Genomic DNA, 21,930 nt, shown 5'->3' on the forward strand with positions numbered 1-21,930 from the left:
ACTTTCAGCCACTACACTATTACTGTTTCTCTATCTTTTAAGAAATTATGTGTGAGTCTATTTTTAAAAAGAAGACTGTCTTTCTCCCCATACATATCCTTTCAAAGGATCCGAAATTAGATCCTCAAAGAGGCAGCGAACAGTACTTGGCAACATGGACTTTTACATTTAATGGTGGATTCTGCTACCTTGTGGCCATCTGGCCTAAAGAAACATACCTAACCTAGATTGCTCCCAAGGGTTAAATAACCCTGATTTATGTGCATAAGTAACTATGTAAACTGCCTCTTAGTGACTGATTGACCACACAGTGTTACTAATTGACTCTTGGTAGAAAGGGCTATTTTTTCCCCTTCAAGATACATACCTTTCCAGTTAAAGTTGAGAGATCATCTCCACCAATTACTTTTATGTCCCCTGTCGACTGATCATTCTAGTAAAAAAAAAAGGTATAAATATATATGTACATCCTTGTGTGTATACACACATTCACATTTCATATTATCAAATGGGAACTAGAAGATTTAAGAAGTTAGCTTTCTAATGTCATAGCATTATGAACACATTGTAAGAATTATGTTTCTAGAAATGAATGACTAGATAACTTTCAACTAGAGATTAGTAAAAACTAAAAAGTCCTAATTAGCTATCACTGACTTGATACTTTAGGAGTCTTAAAAATAGAGTGCACCCATTTTCAAGTGGGCAGTAGTACAGCAGCCACCCATTTTCAGTCACAGTAATTTCTGAACCACGGGGGAAGTTATTAGCATGGCAGGTGTCTGGTTCTGGCCCTAGACCATTCCCATTAAGTAAGCAAGTTGAAGGGTCTGGTCTACAACACACTCAACCCCAAAGATATTTCCCTGAAAAGTGTAGCCCAGGTCCAGTTCATCTTCGGCAGGGTCTGGGAAATGAGGTCTCATCAGTAGTCCTTTAAGGCATCCCTCTTTGGTTCCCAGTTTTCCGGTATCACAGAATCCAGTAGAAACTCTGATAGGAGTTTCAAAGGAGAATGCTCCACACCCACTGTAGTGGGCAGTGATAATGATCATCACTTGGCTGCACTGGATTCAAGACAGAAAATTGGGGCGAAAGAGCAGGTAAACAAAAGAGCTTGGACTTGCCCTACCAGAGAACAAACCATATCAAAGCTACAGCAATTACAACAGCACTGTACCAGCAGAGTAACAGACAAAGAAATCAAGGAACAAAATAGAGCCCAGAAACAGATCCAGGAAATATATGAGGATTTAATATATGATAAAGATGGTATTTCAAGTCAGTAAGTAGAAGATTAATTATCTAACAAATGATGTTTGATAAACAAGTTATCCACTTGGGAAAAAAGTAAAGCATGATCCCTACCTCACAGCATACACAAAAACAAATTCCAGATGGATTAAAATCTGAATGTGAAAAATAAAGCCATAAGCAGAATGGAAGAAAATAGACTATTTTCACATTCTTAGAAAGGATAAAAACCTAGGCATGATATGAACCCAAACTGAAAGAAAAGATCTATAACTAATATTCCCATTGGGTTCCAACAATAATAACCCAATAGGAAAATGAAGAACAAACACAAACAGGCAATTCACAGAAGAGAAAGCCATAACATATAAAATTAGATCTATCTGAGAAACAAATGCTAAAACAATGTGATTCTACTGTTTGCCCATTCACGCTGGCAAAACTTAAGCCTCATGATACATGTGGGCAAAAGTGAGAGAAAAAAAGAACTCTTGTTGCTGCGAGTACCAATTTATATTGGTACAACTTCTTTTGAAAACAACACAGCAATACCTATTAAAATTGTAAATACACATGCCATTTGCCCCAGCGATCCACTTTCAGGAATCAATGCTACAAAAACACCCGTGAGTATGCAAATGTACATACAAGGAAGTTCACAGTATCAATTGTTTATAAAAAAGAAATACTGGAGACAACCATGTCTTTTAATAGACAACTGTTTAAGTCCTCGTAAAGTAAATACCATGCACCTACGGCAAAGAATGTGATAATCTATCCAAACTGACATGGAATAATGATAATTAAAAACACCTACTAGTACAGCAATATGTTGCCCATGAAATCACTTTTGTTCAGCATTTTTAAAAAGTCTGTAACAGCAATTACATCTAAATGGTGAGGATGGGGATAACAAGACTTTTACTTTTACTTATTTCTATTTTTGTTATATGCTTCTATATACATGTTCAATTTTTATGGAGTGTTGTTTTTTTTTTTTGAAAAACACAAATGGGCCAATACTGTTAAGTGTTGCAAACTAAACAGAAGATGTAAGTATGACTTCTGATATAAAAAAAAAATAGCTCATATTACTTCTAATTTTAAGGAAATTAAGGCTCTGGCTGGTGTAGCTCAGTGGATTGAGTGTGGGCCTGTGAACCAAAGGGTTGACGGTTTGATTCCCAGTCAGGGCACATGCCTGGGTTGCAGGCCAGGTCCCTAGTAGGGAGTGCGTGAGAGGCAACCACAGATTGATGTTTCTCTCCCTCTCTTTCTCCCTCCCTTCCCTCTCTCTAAAAATAAATAAATAAAATCTTTTTTTAAGAAAAAGGCAGTTATGCACACCCTTTATGCTAACTTAGACCCTAGATTTTCAAATACAGAGAGAACTGATAAATAGAAAAAAATTATACAAAACCTGAAGCTTTCAATGAGTGACTCATACTAAAGGATTTACACTGTAAATTAAGTTAAACAGTGACATCTTCTGTAGAAATTTGGTATTACAGTCCAACTTCAATAGACCCTCTTTTACAGAGAAAAGGAGTAAAGATCTGAGAACTAAAAAGTATGGAGACACAGAAAACCCCCAGTGATCCAAAGGCTATGGCAATAGGGTAAGAGACATAGGAACTCTGAGCATTCAAGACACTGCTGATCCACTAGCCTCCCAAATCTCCATATTCCTGTTGGCCCTAAGGTTTTTAGCTTAAACCAATTCTCTTCTGAGGCTTTTTTCACGGAAACAACACCATCTTTTAAATGGAGGCTAATAAAGAAGACTCATTTAAGAAAAACATTGCAGCCCAATGTGCTAGAAGACAGGTAGTAAGTGCCCAGATTACATATAAATGGTACCCATGGATCAATTACCCCACCAGAAGAACTTCCCTCTCTTCCTCCCTTCCTGTCTGGAACAAGCTTCCCACTGTACTCCTACTTCATTACATTACTGAGTGGTCCTTTTGTGCCTAATCTTGAGATAATTGGACTGGCAGAGTAGAGGGAAGAGATTCCCCTCTCCTTCCCTCCCCTGTTCTGAGTTGGTCTTCCTTCTCTATCATCCCACCTCCTTTTTCTTCCCAGCCAGAGAACCCAATCTGTCAACTACATAAAATTCCCACAGAAGCAATTTGGGTCTACAAAATCATACCCTTAGCACTTGTGTTTCTATTTTGTCTACTTTTCTTGAGTCCAGGTGAAAAAAAATAGAAAATAGAAAGGAACTATGCTTCTTTCTATTTGTTTATCTCTACACATTTTGAAAACCTCTAAGTACCAACAAGAACTGCAGCTTGGTATAGGGAAAGAGCAAAGCTGTGTAAAACCATATAATGAATGGGCTGGCAAAAGAATTACTGGAACAAACAGGTTGAGGCCATAAGCAGAAGATGCATAGAGGCCAGTCACCAAGGCTGGGGTCCCAAGAAAGCAAGGCTAGGAGTATTAGTAAGGCAGAAGTGTGGCCTTAACATTTAGTGGCTTTGCACTCTGCAGAGCTTGCTTTTTGCTGTGAACTTCCGATCATTCTTTCAGGAGCCTACAATGGAGTTACTGGGGAAAAAGCCATTCCCTTGAACATCCAGCGAGGCTTCAAGTCCACCACACCATCACATTTTTCCTTCACATAATAATCTCAACTATCCTCTCCTTTAACTCTTTTCCTATACCCTGATTAAACATCTACAAAAGTGAGAATATTAGAATCATATACTTTTAGATGTAGACTGCACCTCAGATGAAAAGTGGCAGACATCTGATTTTCTAAAATAATATGCAGAATAAAGCATATCTGGAAGGATATATGTTGAGATAATAAGTTAATTTATTTACTGTATCTTATAAGGTATTTTAAAAGAACAGATCCCTTTAAAAAAGCTATTATGTTTAAAAATATGCTGATGTAGGTGGGCCCTTATAGATGGCCCAATCCTGCACTATTCAATACAGTAGCCCCTAAGCATATGTGGCGATTACTTACAATTAAATAAAATTAAAAATTCAGTTCCTTTGTTGTACAAGACATATTTCAAGTGCTCAATGGCCACATGTAGCTAGCAGCTCTGTATTAGAGAGCACATATAGACTATCTATATCATTATAGAAAGTTCTATTTGTCTGCACGGATCTAATCAAATCAAAGATACCACTTAGCAATAATAGAACACCTGGGAAAATTGAAGAGTTAGTACTGATATTTAATACCTAGCATTTTCAAGTATACCGTTTTCAAACTTTCAGAAATTATTGCATCTTTTCTTTATGTTTTCCATTCCATGCCTGATTTGGGACTAGTACCCGGTATAATAAATATGTTCAATGGAACTACTTTTCAGGGCCTAAGATAGTACTTTGTATATAACACATGATCAATACATGTTTGCTAAGTGGATCAAACCACTTCCTTAATTTATCACAACATCTGTAGTTTCACAGGCCCAAACTTTAACTCTGCTCTTATATTCTAAGAATCAGAGTGCTTACATAAACCTTAACTTGTCCAACAAGGACCACATCAAAGTGAAAATGCACAGGGAAGGGCTAGAAAGTATACTCTGACCCTAGTTCTGTTAAAGTTTCCTTATAACACAGATAGCAAGCATATATCCCTATTCCTGCTAAACTAAATAAAAAGTAGGAGAAAAATATAAATCACTTCACTAGCTTTATATATGCATAAACATAGATTTATAGAAGATAAGCTTTACATTATCTAGTGTCAAATTTAAAAAGATACACATATTTAATTTCAACTGTTCTGAAGAAAGCACACCTCAAAAGCAATTTACCAAATACAGAGAAAAAGATCAGAATGAAAATACTGATCTCTTCTAAGAGACACATTAAAAAACTACTGCAATAGTCCTGACTGATGTGGCTCAGTTGGTAGGGTGTCATCCCACAAAGTGAAATATCATTTGTTTGATTCCCAGTCAGGGCACAATGTTTGGTCTCCAGTCGGGGCCATCTGAGAGACAACTGATCCAACCAATCGATGTTTCTCTCACATCAATGTTTCTCTCCCTCTCCGTACCCTCCCTCCCCATCTCTCTAAAAATAAATAAATAAAACCTTTTAAAAAAGAAACTGCTGCAATATTTTCTACATTGTCTTTAACAAGCTTACTCAAATAGCCACCTTCTTACAAATTACAATAAAGTAATTTGCATCTTCGATATATTAAACAGCCCAATTAAGCTATTAATCAAGCAAATTCTAAGATCAAGACTGAAAGTTATAGCTTATATATCTTGAGTGCAACCGAGGGAAAACCTCCATAATTGGTTAAATGAATTTTGGTTGCATGTAAAACTTCTGACTAATAGAGAATGAAAATAATAGGAAGCCAGCCCTGGCTGGCGTAGCTCAGTGGATTGAGCACGGGCTGCGGACCCAAGTGTCGCAGGTTCCATTCCCAGTCAGGCCATATACCTGGGTTGCAGGCCACGGCTCCCAGCAACCGCACATTGATGTTTCTCTCTCTCTCTTTCTCCCTCCCTTCCCTCTCTAAAAATAAATAAATCAAATCTTTAAAAAAAGTTATTTAAAATAAAAATAGGAAGCCTATGTTACAGGATCCAATTCAGTTAAAAGTTTTCCCAAATAAGACTCTGAGTTCTGCACACAGAGTTAAAGGCTTGGGTTCCAATCAAAGACCTGTATGATCTTTGGCAAGATGTTAATCCCTCTTTACATCATTGTTCTCAAATGTACATGGAGACTAAAAAAAAGTGTAACAAAGGAAAAAAATAACAGGCTAATTTTCCCTTTTCTTAAGGCCCACACAAAAATATTCCCACAAAACATTTTCTTGTCTGACAACTTTTCCTCCTGAAGCGTCATCATTTCTTACGAAACTATTTTAGTAAAAAAAAAAAAATACTAAAAAATTGAACTGACAATAGAGAAACTACATTTCCATACTTATCAACTGCTTAATTTTTCTGAAAATCACAGAGCTTTAGGGATAGAAAAGGCCACTGACTATATAGTACTAACACTGAATTGTTCTAAGATGCACATTCACATTTTAATACCTCTGAAATCAACATACTATAACTAATCACAACTTACTACCATAACTGACAGTGTGTTTTTTTCTTAACAGTAAAAAAGCACTAAGCCTTAAAATCAGTGGTATCTTAGAATTAATGAAAATGGTATTTGGAATCCCCAATTTTCCATCTAGGCACTAAGCAAATAAAATCCTACCTAGCTTCTTTGATAAACAGTAGGTAAACTATAATATATGTGTGATATGTGTGTGTGTATTCAAAGAAAAAATCATTAAAATATTAGAAATAAAAGTGCTGGTGAAATTTAGAATGACTTACCTCCTTTATACTTTTTGTGGTTTTATGTTTTTATAATAAATGGGCTTTTTAATCAGAAAAATGCAATTTTTATTTTGAAGAAAAATACGATGGGGTGTGTTGACATTGCTAGGGCTTTTTAAATAATCCAGTAATACTTAACAGCTATGAAACATTTCTTTAGGATTAGTGAAAACCAGTCAATGTTTAATTCACTATTTCAAACTGAAATCAGCATGTAAAACTATACTAACATTAATTAATGTTACTGATACTGCAAACAATTTTAAATTTCCATTTTACAACTTCATCAAATTAAGTTGCCTAGATTTTTAAATGGATGTGTGAATATCTTCCATGACAAACTGAAACATTAAAGCACATGGATGGTTTTCTTAATTTCTGTTGCTTAGCAGCAAATCCACACAGAATTTCACATAAAACAGAAAATATTATTTTCATCTATGTGAAAATTAAGCTAAAAATCTGCTTTGCTTATGTTTAAGATTTCACATTTTTTAATCAGTTGACAAGTTCAGTTTAATAATCCTCTAAGATCTAAAACTACTAAGAGAAGAAACTACAAGTAGAAAATGGAATTAAAATGTCCAAGTGTTCCTTTCCGTCAAATTGCTCTTACAGCTATAAAACACTTTTTTAAAAACTTGCTTTAAAAACTTATTTTTATGAGTTTTCTTTTCAAAGAAAGAACATTCTGCCCAATTTCCCAGAGGAATGAAGTATGGGTCATAAAGTAACAAGATTTTATTTTTATGTGTGTGTGGGTGGGGTGCCTAAGACGATGAAAGAAAAGTCATGCCATGGACTTTGAGTACATGTTTTGACTCTAAGGAATAATATATTAAAAACTGGGCAGCTATACTGTCTAAAATTAAATCTTAATTTAAACCAGCAAAATAAATAACTTATGATGAGTAAAAATCCAAAATTTTTGCCCTGGCTGGTGTGGCTCAGTGGATGGAGTGCCGGCCCGTGAAGCAAAGGGTCATCAGTCCAATTCCTAGTCAGGGCACATGCCTGGGTTGCTGAATAGGTCCCCAGTACTACAGGGCATGGGAGAGGCAAGCACACATTGATGTTTCTTTCCCTCTCTTTCTCCTTCCCCTCTCTATAAAATAAATAAATAAAATCTTATTTAAAAAAACCCCATATTTTGTATTAAATAAGTCTTTACTTCAAAGTAAAGACTAACAAGTTAAAAGGAGCTTATAAATATGAACTAATGTTATGATGTGTAAGCATAAATGGTTTTAATGGGATAGGGAAAATGTCTATAATACTTAAGTGGTCATGTAGTCACCCACAGGACTGATGAAAACATGAAAAAGATCAAAGACTTGGATCAAATAAATGATTAACAAAGAGAATGAAGGTTGAAAGTTAAATGTGGATAAGTGGTCTTATTCTCAATAAAAATGTAAACATAGGTGATTTTCTACAAAGATGTACTAGAATACTGATTCATGAAAGAGCAAAGACTGAACATTTATGCGAACTTTTGAAGAAACTAGGAGAAATCCCATTTTTTAAGGAAAAATAGTAATTCACAGACACCACACTGCTAACTTATAACCAGAAACAAAGCAACAGTATAAAGTAATAAAAATTAAACATGCACATGATTAAAGAAATTGTGGATGATGAAACGTCATCCACATGTGGATGTTCATGTGCAAACATCACACCGATCTTTGTTCATTCTAGTGTCAATATTCTGAAGCATTTGAGTTCGTGTAACACAGATAGAGTATCTGTGAATCAAAAGTGGTTTTTTCAATGTGCTAATGCTCTCACTCCATATGTTTTCTAGAAATAACTGTTGATCCATCTTATTTATCAGAGCTAACTCGGACAACTTCCCCACAAAGCAATCTAGTTCCAGAGAAGATATCTGCCGCTGGCAAGTATAGTTAAAAACAAACAAACAAACAAATAAACAAAAAAACAAAACTATCACGCAAGTCCCAACAGCAACTCTTAAAGGGGTTATAAAAACTACAAAAAATAGCCCTGGCTGCTGTAGCTCACTAGATTGAGCATGAGCCTGTGAACCAAAGGGTTGCTGGTTCGATTCCCAGTCAGGGTACATGCCCGGGTTGCGGGCCAGGAACTCAGTTGGGGGCACAGGAGGGACAACCACACATTGACGTTTCTCTCCCTCTCTCCTTCCCTTTTCTCTACAAAATAAATAAATAAAATCTTTAAAAGAAAATCCAAAAAACAAAACCAAAACATTAAAGGCTTTAAAATAAGTACATAATCTCTAATCTGACTAGTTTGAAAAAGATAATATTCACTTGGATATAAAGTACTGGTAAATATATTAGAAAATCTCTAACCAACTGAAATGAACAGGAAACCCTACAACTGCCATGTTTTTAAAAAATTTTCATTGAGTAAACATGTATTAGCTATACTTACACAGTAGCTTTTCAGTCTGATAAAATCTACAGTCATAGGAATGGATCTATCACTATTTCTGTTCAGTGCTTTGATATAATCCAGCAGGTCAGCAAAGAATTTATAGCCCCCCTTGAGCACACAGAGGGCTACAATGTGATGGCCTCCCATCTCCTTCATCACATCTCGAGCAAGACGTTCGGTCCTATGGAAATAAAATTAGGAATTTAATAGAAATTTATTTATAATAAAAATGCACATGCCTTTGTAACAAACATTCCTTAAACATTAAACTTCCACAAAATACATCCTTGGCCCACATAAAGTATATCCTTGCTTCATAATGCAAAGGCAAAAATTTCAAAAACTTTCAAAAGCCAGGTAAACTATAGTATCTATAATAAATTTTTAAAATGTCATTTAGAATAAGATACCATTTTCACTTATCAGATTGACAAATTCTGATTCGATGAAATTTCCATGGTAATACACACTATTAGACGAGCTTGTGAGGAAAACAGGACTCTCATATACCAGTGGGACTATAAATTAACATAACTTTCTGGAGGATGATTTGGCAGTATCAGAACATTCAAGAAACACCTTTCCCTTGACTCAGACTTTCCACGTGAATAAAGTTGAGCAAGTGCCCGAAGGTATATAAAAGGATGCTCCCTTCAAGTATGGTCTATAAAAGCAAAATAATGAAGAGATTTTGCATGTCCATCAATAGGGAACTAGTTAAATTAATTATGGTACAGCCAGACAATGGAATGCTATGGTATCTTTAAAATACATAGGTATATGGAATACCTCTGGATATACTAATATGAAAAAATGTCCAATAAATTTTAGATCTTTATGATAGTACATACACATGTGTTAAAATATATTTGTATATTTGCATATAGTATATATGCATAGCCAGTAGGTAGAGAGGAATATGCACAGCAGGCTGAAAATAGAGAACTCTACTCTTATTTATAGCCTCTACTATTAGAATATTTCACAACACAAATGTATTATTGTAATTTTAAAATCAAAACCAAACTAACCTGACACACAAGGCAAGTATTTAAATACCAAGTAAACTGTTTCTCTGTGACTCATTTGAGGGGAAATTTCAAGCTAAATGTGCATACCAATCAACATCTGACCTTGCCTTCTTGTGATTCAACCCCAGCCAATTACCCTATTCAGAGCTGAGAAATCAAAGACTGTGACTAGAGTTCATTCTTCCAATCTCCTTTCAATGTTTACTTTATTCTACTCCCTACAGATTCCCAGTACATCATAACTGATGTTGAATAATTAGTAAGCCCTCCCTGCCCTTATTGTAAAGAGGGCTTTTAAAATAGAAAACATCTATTATGTGACAAGCTGGTCTGGTTTATGATCAAATAACAATTACTTAAAACATTTGCTGACACCTACAATTAATACAAGACAAAAACTTCAATTTAAGATCTTACTAACCTGTCCATAATTAGTCCATGAGGAATAAACACCTTTTCCAAAACCTCGGTGTAATGCTTAGGTATACAGAATAAATCTAGGTCATAACCTGGTTCATCATCACCAATCTGAAAAAGAAGTATCACTGTTTCAATGACAGCATTACAGGACACAAACACTTGATTAAATTTAGATGTTAAAAACTTTAGCCTTCCAAGAGAAATTTAGGTATCAGATATCAAGAACTTTCATTAACTTTGTAGGTATAATGAATTATAGTTATATAAGAAATCAACCAAACTTCTGGTCAAGATGGCGGTGTAGGGAGACATGGATTGCCTCTTCTGACAACCACATCAATATTGCAACTAAAATAGAGAACAGCCATCACTCAGAACCATCAGAAATTGAGTTGAATGGAAGTCTGACAACTATGGAATTACAGAAACCACATCCATCCAGACAGGTAGGAGGGGCACAGAGGTGGAACAGGCTGGTCTCGCTTCCATGTGTAGTGGATAAAAATTAGGGAAGGCTATCTCAGGAGTGAGGAGTCCGAGACCCACACCAGGCCCCTGAGCCCAGGGTTCCAGTTCCAGGAAGATAAATCCCCACAATTTCTGGCTACAGAAAGAGGCACAGATTGAGTCTGTAGAAGAAACCTTTGGAGTGCCAGGCAGTTCTTAATGAACCCACACAGAGACTCACTTACTCAGACTCTCCCTCTGAGCTCCAGCACCCAGGTAGCAGCTTGAAAGGCACCAGTGGCATGCAGGGAGGAACTGAAGTGTCTGGCATCAAGGCAAGCAGAGGCCACTGTCCCTTTTCTAAACCCTCCCCGCTCAGACCCAGCAAGCTGGTGCCATATCTGAGACTCCATCAACCTGGCTAACACTGTTTGACCTGCCTTGGAGATCCCCAGAGGCTCTGTCCCACCCAATTTACAGGCCCCACCCAAGCTGCTTTTCCACATGAATTGCTGGTCTTGGCTCATGCTGCACAACTTACTAAATCCTAACAAAGAAGCAACAGCTGGCCCTCTCTAAGCCCCATGCCCTGCACTAGCAACAGCCAGCATAGATTCACAGCTTGGCTTTTCCTGGGAATCTCCAAGCCCAACACAAGTGGCAGCCACCTCAGACTGCTTTAGAGCAAATCGAAGGTGGCCAAGGGCAAAACACAGCTGGGGACTGATCTTGGCCTGCACCACCCAGGAAACCCCAGAGCCAGAACACCCAGTGGACAGCTACAGAGCATGTTGGAGCACCACCACCTGGCCCCTGCACAGCTGATCCTCCACAGAGGGTGGAGGTTGGTGGTATGTGGTCACAGCCAGTCCTTGAAGCTCACTGGCCTGGATAAGTCCCTCCCATTGATCTGCCAACAGCAACCAAGGCTCAACTGCAAGAGGAGAATGTACTCAGCTTACACAAAGGACGCACCTGAGTACCCAGCTGGGATGATAGAAGAGGCTGTGCCACTGGACCCTGCAGGACACCTACTACACAGGCCACATTACCAAGACAGAATCAAAGCAGCTCTACCTAATACATAGGAACAAACATGGGGAGGCTGCCAAAATGAGGAGACAAAGAAACATGGCCCAAATGAAAGAACATCAAAATTCCAGAGAAAGAGCTAAACAAAATGGAGATAAGTAATCTATCAGATGCAGAGCTCAAAACACAGGTTATGAGGATGCTCAAGGAACTTAGGGAGGACTTCAGCAGCATAAAAAAGATCCAGTCAGAAACGAAGGCTACGCTAAGTGAAATAAAGAACAATTTACAGCCCTGGCTGGTGTAGCTCAGTGGATTGAGTACAGGCCTGCAAACCAAAGGGTTGCCGGTTCAATTCCCAGTCAGGGCATATGCCTGGGTTGCAGGCCAGATCTCCAGTAGGGGACACACAAGATGCAACACACACTAATGTTCCTCTTCCCTTCCTTTCTCTCTATAAATAAATATAATATTTTTTAAAAAATAACAATTTAGCCCTGGCTGGTGTAGCTCAGTGGATTGAGCGCAGGCCTGTAAAACATAAGGCTCACTGGTTCAATTCCCAGTCAGGGCGCATGCCTGGGTTGTGGGTCAGGTCCCCAGTAGCGGGGCACGGGAGGCAACCACACACTGATATTTCACTCCCTCTCCTTCTCCTTCCCTCTTTCTAAAAATAAATAAAATCTTTTTTAAAAAAGAACAATTTACAGGGAAACAACAATAGAGTGGATGAAGCTGAGAATCAGATCAAGGATTTGGAACATAAGGAAGCAAAACACAACCAATGAGGACCACAAATTTAAAAAAAGAAAAGAAAAGAGGAGCCTCTGGAACAACTTCAAGAGGTCTAACATTCACATCACAGGGGTGCCATAAGGAGAAGAGAAAGAGCAAGAAACTGGAAATCTATTTGAAAAAAATAGTGAAAGAAAACTTCCCTAATTTGGTGAAGGAAATAGACATGCAACTCCAGGAAGCACAGAAAGTCCCAAACTAGATGGATACAAAGAGGCCCACTCCAAGACACATCATAACTAAAATGCCAAAGATTAAAGATGAAGAGAGAATCTTGAAAGCAGCAAGAGAAAAGAAGTTTGTTCCCTACAGAGGAGTTCCCATTAGACTGTCAGCTGATTTCTCAAAAGAAACTTTGCAGGCTTGAAAGGACTGGCAAGACATATTCAAAGTCATGACAATCAGAGACCTACAGCCAAGACTGCTCTACCCAGCAAAGATATCATTTAGAGTGGAAGGGCAGATAGAGAGCTTCCTAGGCAAGGAAAAACTAAAGGAGTGCATCATCACCAAACCATTATTATGTGAAATGTTATAGGGACTTATTTAAGAAAAAGTAGATCAAAACTATGAATGATAAAATGGCAAAAAATGCGTATCTTTCAACAGCTAAGTCTAAAAACCAAACTAAGCAAACAAGAACAGAGACAGAATCATGGATACTGAGGGTGTTTTGATGGTTGTCAGATGGGAGGAGGTGTGTGGGAATGGATGAAGAGGTGAGGGGATTAAGAAGTATAAATAGGCAGTTACAGAACAGCCATGGGTTGTAAAGTACAGTGTAGGAAATGGAGTAGCCAAAGAACTTATATGCATGACCCCTGGACATGAACAATGGTGGGGGGATTGCCTGAGGGAGTGTGGGGCACTGGGTGGAGGGGGGCAGAGGGGCAAAACCAGGACAACTCTAATAGCATAATCAATAAAACATAATTTAAAAAGAAATCAATCATGTTTTACAGATGAATGGTTAAGATTGTAGAAGTAAAATAACATATGAAATTTCCTTTAGCTCAGCAAAGAAAAAAAATTTAAAGAGCTAAGACAAATGTGGCAAATCTTGATAATATTTTTTAAAGATTTTATTTATTTATTTTTAGAGAGGGAAGGGAGGGGGGAGAGAGAGAGAGAGAGAGAGAGAGAGAAACATCAATGTGCGGTTGCTGGGGGTCATGGCCTGCAACCCAGGCATGTGCCCTGACTGGGAATCGAACCTGCGACACTTTGGTTCACAGCCCGTGCTCAATCCACTGAGCTACGCCAGCCAGGAAATCTTGATAATATTTTAAACATGGTTGATGAGTCTATGGAGATACAATATTCTCTCCACTTAGAGTATGCTTGGAAATTTAGTTTAAAAAATCTTAATATACTGTAGTCTATCATATTAAAATAGCACTCCGAACAAGAAAATCTGCTGTTCCCCACCCCACATCCAAATACCCTCTCATCTCACAATGGGGAAAATTTTTTAAAGCTAACTGATTCCTTAAAAACGCAAACTCCTAGAAGTCTGAGATTGTTATAATCCACTCATAAGGTGCCTTCACTGTAGAAACTACAAGACAGTTTGAGAAAAAACATATACTGGCTGTCTTGGTATGCCCAGTCCCTGGCATACAAACTACTTAATAACATTAATGATGTGATACCTGCAGTGGTAAAATGTACAATGATTACAGTTTTATAAATATTATATGTGCATCTATACACACAGAAATTATATAACAAAATCTTGAAAACTATTATCTTGCAGAGGGAACTTACAGAGATTTTACTTAGTCCCTTATACCATATATTCCAAATTTTCTTCAGTGAGTATATACTGTCTTTTTAAAGATTCAACAGTCTTTCTTATAATTCATTTTTGGCAATATGTGGTTTTACACATACATGCAAAGAGTATGGGAAATCTTAAAAAATATACTAAAACAAAACCTAGAAACAAAAAACTATAATTCAAAAGGAAGAGAAGGAGGGAGGGAGAGTAGTAAGGAAGGAAGTGTGGGTGGGTATGAAGAATAACCAAGCAATGGTCAAATAGAAGTAGGAACTTGCCGCTTCCTACACGTTAATATTGATTTGCTTTTTTCTTCACTGTTGATTTCACTTTTTAAATTATAGTAGATTTATAATTCTCAATCACCATTATATTTAAAGCTTATTTAAAGAAATAAACCAGAATTATAATACTCTATCTCATATGATATTCAAGACTAAATATCATCCAAATAATATCCAAGAAGTTGATATGATAAACTCTGGCAGTTTTCAGGAAATAGAGGTGAAACAATAATTAAAGTCAATGTATCTGTTAATATCTATTGAGCACCTCCTCTTTCAGTCAGCATTGTATTAGGTAGCTGCTTAAGGACAAGCAGCATGGCTTTTATATTTAAGATTTACAATGTTATTCCCAGAATTCACAATTATATTCTGAGAAATGTGAGGTTCATGTTTTCTCACTTTCAGTCTCAAAAGCTGTTTTGAGATCTCCAGACTTTTGGGGAATTGGAGGTACAGTGATGTCAGGCTGGTAGTACCTGCACAGTGCTTCAGTCTGCCCACAAGGCCAGGAGGCTGGCTGCGACTCAGGTAGACCAGGAAGAGCCCACAGGCATGGTCAGGCAGCAGCACGTAGTGCACACGTGCTTTCTCGGAAGCTGATCTGAGGGCAGTTGAAAGTCTGTATTGATTTCTTTTTAAAACAAACATACACTACTTTCACTTGGAGGGGGGGAAGATCATGCGAGATCCTCTAGGGCAAAGTGCTAATATATCATGCTTATTTCAAAATGTTCACGGGGAGTGGGGGGTATAAGGGGAATAATTGGTAATGGAAAAATATAATAAAATGCAAAATAAAACAATAAGGATCCCCCCAAATTTTCACTACAAAAATAATGGAAATGGGACATTTCTGTCATCTATAGGAACATTTCAAGAGTACTCTATAACAAGCAAGTTCTGACTTACCATTTATCCAGCTCTCAAATTTTAACCTACCTGTAATATACTTGTTAATGATAAAATCCAGACAGGTACTTTTATTAACATGAAAGACTGAAAAATATAACATTAATATCTACCTTTTCTCTAGAATCAAACTCAATACTTTTGTTATCATAAATTACCAGAATCATTTCACTTTCCAGTAAAACTGACATCCCACATTCTTAATAATTATATGTTTCACATCTAAATGGCTTTTGAGCCCTGGATGGTGTGGCTCGGTGGATTGAGTGTCAAGCTGCAAACCAAAGGGTTGCCAGTGCAATTCCCAGTCAGGGCACATACCTGGGTTGTGGGCCAGGTCCCCAGTAGGGGGCGTGCAAGAGGCAACCACACACTGATGTTTTTCTCCCTCTCTTTCTCCCTCCCTTCCCCTCTCTCTAAAAATAAATAAATAAAATTTTTAAAAAATGGATCTTTTATGTAACAATGTTTGTGGTTTATACATAAAATTTCTAATTACAAAGATATATTATCTAAAATTACACCTGGCTGGTGTAGCTCAGTGGATTGAGCACCCGCCTGTAAACCAAAGTGTTTTAGGTTCAATTCACAGTCAGGGCACATGCCTGGGTTGTGGGCCAGGTCCCCAGTAGGGGGCATGGAGAGGCAACCACATATTGATGTTTCTCTCCCTCTCTTTCTTCCACCCTTCCCATCACTCTAAAAATAAATAAATAAGATCTTTTTAAAAATAAAATAAAATTACAGTAAGCAAGGTATTTAACTTGAGGTAAGACAACACCTGCAACATCAATTTATCATCTGTGACTAGCATTGCTTAAGTTTCTCTGTGATCAAAAATGACAATGTTTGTGGGTCCAAACAAGACTAAATAGGATTGAGGAAATAAGTCTTAAAATGAGCTATGTGAATTAAAAGATGTACGGTAATAGATAAAACAGATTTTATTTTATTCCTAGTAACCAACAATTCTAAGCTGCTAGAATGGGCAGAAATTGCTAGGTGGCATATTTTTATATTTTTACCTCCTATATTTGGATACTTTAAAATTCTCAAAAAGCACCAAAGCAGATATGCCATCCCTTCAGATAATCTATGATAATGCAGGGTATTATAAAACCAAAATTATGAATTACTGATACACATATTTCTAAAAGTGAAAATAATTTAAGCTAGCAGTATATTCATCTTCCAATTTGATATGTATTTTTAGAATAATGTATTTTTATTCATTAGTAGCTTGACAGTACTCTATGTTACTTCTCCCCATATAATTTTTTGGCTTTGAAATTACCTCTACTTGTGACACTTTTCCCTATTGTCTATACTAAAAAGAATAATTTAGTAATTCATTTATCATGGTTATTTTTATTAATTTATTCATTACAGTATTCTTTTTCCACTTCACAATTCATTATTAGTGATGTCATAAACATTTTTAGAATTCTTGTCAAATTTAGAAAAATATCAATCAACTTCATTCACAGATAAGCTCTGAGAGTTTTGGGTATTTCAAGTTTTCTTCCAGTGAATAAATACTCTTAGGTGACATCTTCCAAGCTTATGTCAGTCTTACAAATAAATTACATATATAACTTGCTTTCCTTCCCTTCTAAGGTTTAAGAAGTAAAAGGTTCAAACCCTGGTTGGTGTGGCTCAGTGGATTGAGTGCTGGCCTGCAAACTGAGGGATTGCCAGTTGGGTTCTCAGGGTACATGCCTGGATTGCTGGCCAGGTCCCCAGGAGAAGGAGCATGACAGGCAACCATACTTTGGTGTTTCCTTCTCTTTCTCCCTCCCTTGCACTCTCTAAAAATGAATAAATATTTTTTTTAAATAATTAAAAGGTTCACAACAATGTAAGGATTATAAGAATTAAAATCAGCATTCTTGCCTATTCTACACAGGGATAAATTATTAACTGTTCCCAGGTAAGTGGCCTCATGTGCAAGGATATGAATTTATTCAACAATAAGATCTTCCCTTTTATTAGTGTGCACAGTGGAATAATAAGTATGTTCATTCTGGACAAAAAATATATACCTATCAATAATGAGAAGCACAGTGGTGAAGATAGCAGTTTCATAACAATTTGAAGTATCTGTTTGAATTCTTATTAGTAGCAAATTATTCTAGATGTTAGTGATTTTATTACCACTGACAGAAAAATATTGATATTAATGATGGTGGTTGATATTTTTAAAACATGCAAATTTTACTGAATGCACATAACATAAACTTACAGGAAGAAAAAAGAGTACACTAGTTCATCTTTAGCATCTCTTGACACAGAGAAAATGACATGGCCCAGTTACTGCCTAATGAACTACAGAAAACTCCAAGGCCCTTCTTCTCTGCTGATGTGGTTTGTCCTTGTGTCTTTTTCCCTACCTCCTTACTATGGACTTCCTGCAATACCTAGATACAAACAATGGAAAACAATTAAGAAGGATCTAGACTGTATGTCACATTACTCAATTTGCAGAATGAAACCCTCAAAGTGATCTACTCCATTTCTTGGCGGTCACAAAGAATAATTTTGGTGTATACTGACCACTGTCAGTCTAAACCCTGTTGGTCATTGTGCCATGGCTGGAGTGGCTAGGTGGATGGAGTACCAGCCTGCGAACCAAAGGGTCCTGGTCCAGGCACCTGCCTGGGTTGCAGGCCAGGTCCCCAGCTGGGGGTGTGTGAGAGGCCATGGATCGATGTGTCTCTCACACATTGATTTTTCCCTCCCTCTGTATCTCTCCCTTTCCTCTTTCTAAAAGTAGATAAATAAAATCTTCAAAAATAATAAATAAATAAAATGGCAGGGTTGTAGACCAATAAAATGTACTATTTTATCAATCTGTGAAAATTATGGGCAGGGTAAAGTTTAAACTTAGTTATTACAGGATTACATTTCTAGCACTACCATCCTGAAATTTAGAAGATATAATATCCAAATAATGTATATTTGATGTTTCACATTAATTTGCAAAATTCCAGAAGATTGTACTTGCTTAGTTCAAGTATGTCCAAATTTATATTGGCAGTTCAATGATAGTTACAAGCAGCATGGGTTATATCAGGCATATCTGGGGGGTAATTTCATGTAAATGATGTTGGACAAATTACTTCACCCATATGTGCCTCCAAAGTCACATTAGTGTTTATCTACATCATAAGGTACCTATTATGTAACTTTCAGACAGTTATACTCAATGATGTCTGCAAAATATTTACCTCAATGCCTAAGACATAGTAAGTACTAAATAACTTTCCACAATTGTCACTAACCTAAAAGTGGAGATGTTAAGAGCAGACTCTGGGGCCAGATAACTTATATTCAAATTCTAGCATTGTTGGGTGATCTTGGGCAAGTTATTCAACCTCTTGGAGCCCCACAAATTATTTCCTAAATATCAAACCAGTTAATAAACATAAAGGGCTTAGAACACTAACCAGCATATAGTAAGCACCATGTAAGTGTTTGTTATTGCTAACATGCAGACAATTTCTGGGAAGGAAATTTAAAAAGGAACAGGAATATGCAAAACAGAAACACAAAATTAACACCAGCTAGTTCTAGCAATAATAATTCACCTTATGCTGGTGTAGGCATCATACCCCAAGGCTAAAAGCATCTAACTTCCTTGGCAACTGAATAAAAACAGTCCCCACCATTTTTTGAGTACCTACTACTAGCATAACATTTAAGTGCATGGGCTCTTAACATACCTAGGTTTCAGCCTGAACTCCTCTAAATGTAAGTATGACATGGGTATGCTATGTTGACGTTAAATTACTTAAACTTTCTGAGGATTCAAAGATTCCTCTTCTGTAAAATGGCAATAATCGTACTACTGTTACAGCGTTGTTTTGAGGCCTAAATAACTATTATGTAACTATTATTACTATTCCCATACAAAGGTTTTTGATTCACATAAACCATCTTATAATCCTTTCAATAACACCATGAAGTAGCTAACACTTCAGTTATACCTAAGGACACCAAAGGGAAGTAGAGTTTGCTAGCCAGAATATGCCTTTTGGGATATTATTTTAAACTGGTTATTTTCAAGGAACAAAAGCCTCAGGAAAAAAACTGTGACCTTTCCCCAAACTGCCTAAAAAAATTCGGCAGAGGGGAGCTATCATCATAGATAACTATTGTTTAATATGAACTAAGTGTGATAGACAGGGAGAAACCTATCAAAGCCCCTTTGGTCAGTCTTCTGGGTCCCATTGTTAAAGGTAGCTAGGCAAACATTTATTTACCAAACATTTTCTTTTCCATCTCCCTGCAAACTGCCTTCTACTTTGAAGTCCAAAACCACAACTTCCCCTTAACTCAAGATCACATAAAAGCCTCAACTATTATGGAACCCCTGCCTGCTCATAGGTAATAAAAGTGATCACTTTCTCCTGTTACTGTCTCATGTTAACTTGATTAATCCAGCCAGGAGAACTTAGAGGGGTAGAAGGAAAATTATTTTCCCTCCCTATTTCCTTAAGCCTCAAAAGGAGAAGTTGTTCAAGGCCACACAACAGAATTCCAGGCCAGATTCCATTTTAAGAACAGTGCTCTTTTACCTTAAGTCACAATGGATAAAAAGAAATAGAATCTTTTCTCTTTTAGGGCTCAAGTGATTATTTAATTTATTAATTCAACAAACCATTACTGAGAATTTCTTACATGTCGGATACTATACTATGAGCTGGGGTTACAGTGGTGATTCCTGCCCTTATAAAGTTTATATTTTAGTGGGAAACAATCAACAGGTTATGAGGAAACTCCTTAAATAATGAAAATGAAGATGCAGGCTAAGGCATTTAAGTGTTGAGAGAGACTGGCTATTTTAGCAAGCATGATCAGAAAGGTGAGGGGGGAGGGGTGCAGCTTGGCTTGTTCTAGAAACAAGAAAAAGAACCAATGAGGTTGGAGACAATATGAGAGGCTGGTTATGGTGTGAATGCCCTTGAAGATAAGGACCAGGCTGGCATTTTTTGCAGCATCAAAGAGCATGCGGTACAGTTTCAAGCGTATCTGAATTTGAAGTCTGCCTCCTCTACGCCGGTAAAATCACCTAATATTGTTTCATTATTTCCTCCATGTGTAAAAAAGGTAGGCATGGTTACCGCTACTAAGGCTGCGGTGCGGAATCAGTGAGGCACAAATATTCATTATAATATTTGCAGAACTAGATGAAAGCACTGGTCCCCACGTGTCCTCCCACGTAGTCGTTTCCGTGCCTGGGCCCTCTACACAGGTACCTGGACGCCCTCACGTCCAACCCCCCCAAAGTGTACAGAGAAGGGCCTCACCCCCACCCGACCAAATCATTCCTGAATTGGCCCACAGCCCCTCCCCCCCGCACTCTAGCAAGCGGTACAAGTCGGCCCACAAGCCAACCCCCCGCACACACCTCGCTCTTCCCACACGCTTTCCCAAGACTCTCCAGAAGAAGCACCCACTCCTACCTCGCCATTCCGTCCCCAGCCTCCCCGGTGCGACAAAAAGCTGAACCCAGGGAGCTGACACCGCCTGCCATCCACCGCCCCCCGTCCCCGTGTCACCGCTGCCCAGGCCCGCACTGCGGGCCCCGCGCCTCCCCCGGGTCTGGGGAGGTGCGCCAAGCTGCTCACCACAACACTGGGGCTGGAAGTCGCCATAACTGAGCCAGCCGGCGCGCCAACTGAAGGGTGTTGGAGGAAGAAGCAGCAGCAGCCACCCGGCCGAAAAGTGGGCGGAGGCGCAGCAGGAGGAAGGGCCTAGCCGGAAAACGTAACGGTTTGGCCAGCGCTCTCCTCAGCTTTAGTCACCACAGCTCAGAGCTGAGGAGCAAGTACCGCCCCGTTGCCCCGCCCCTCCCCGCCCCTGAGGCCCCGCCCACACCCCGGTCCCGCGCTCCCTGCGCGCTTCCGCTAGCCAGTTTCCACGTTCACTAAGTGGCCGTGGGAATCTTCTTGGGAGAGACGTGAAGACGGCGCCCGCCCAGCCTGTGTCCCTCTTTCCTTCAGCGTCCCATTTAGATGGCTCCCAAATTTCCAAACCTATCGCGCCATTTTCTTCCTACAGGCCCTAATGGCTCCACCTCTTCAAGGTTCAATCACCAGGTGGTTCTATTTGCCTGGGGTCTCTAGTCTAACCCTTGAATTGCACTGTGGACTTCATTTTCCTGACTTGTGGCCCAATTTTCACAAAAATCTTTAACTAGTTGTCAGAGTGGA

General features: G+C 38.1%; 1 protein-coding gene across 2 annotated transcripts in view; it reads right to left on the reverse strand.

Annotated features, from left to right (window-relative positions):
• Window positions 1-21,508, reverse strand: part of HPRT1 (hypoxanthine phosphoribosyltransferase 1) — a 29,280-nt gene extending 7,772 nt beyond the window's left edge. The window contains exons 1-5 of one of the 2 annotated variants that reach the window (XM_045852217.1): window positions 21,346-21,443; window positions 15,283-15,407; window positions 10,467-10,573; window positions 9,012-9,195; window positions 368-433 (exon numbers count right to left, since the gene is read on the reverse strand). In XM_045852217.1, coding sequence (XP_045708173.1) covers window positions 368-433; window positions 9,012-9,195; window positions 10,467-10,474 — 258 coding nt within the window. In that variant the 5' untranslated portion in view covers window positions 10,475-10,573; window positions 15,283-15,407; window positions 21,346-21,443. Of the gene's footprint in view, window positions 1-367; window positions 434-9,011; window positions 9,196-10,466; window positions 10,574-15,282; window positions 15,408-21,345 lie in introns of both variants that reach the window. The other variant, XM_045852215.1, reaches the window with a different exon arrangement.
• Window positions 21,509-21,930: the final 422 nt, after the last annotated feature.

The sequence above is a fragment of the Phyllostomus hastatus genome, unplaced genomic scaffold, assembly GCF_019186645.2.
Source record: "Phyllostomus hastatus isolate PE091 unplaced genomic scaffold, TTU_PhHast_1.1 phas_contig_90, whole genome shotgun sequence".
Classification (NCBI taxonomy): Eukaryota; Metazoa; Chordata; class Mammalia; order Chiroptera; family Phyllostomidae; genus Phyllostomus; species Phyllostomus hastatus.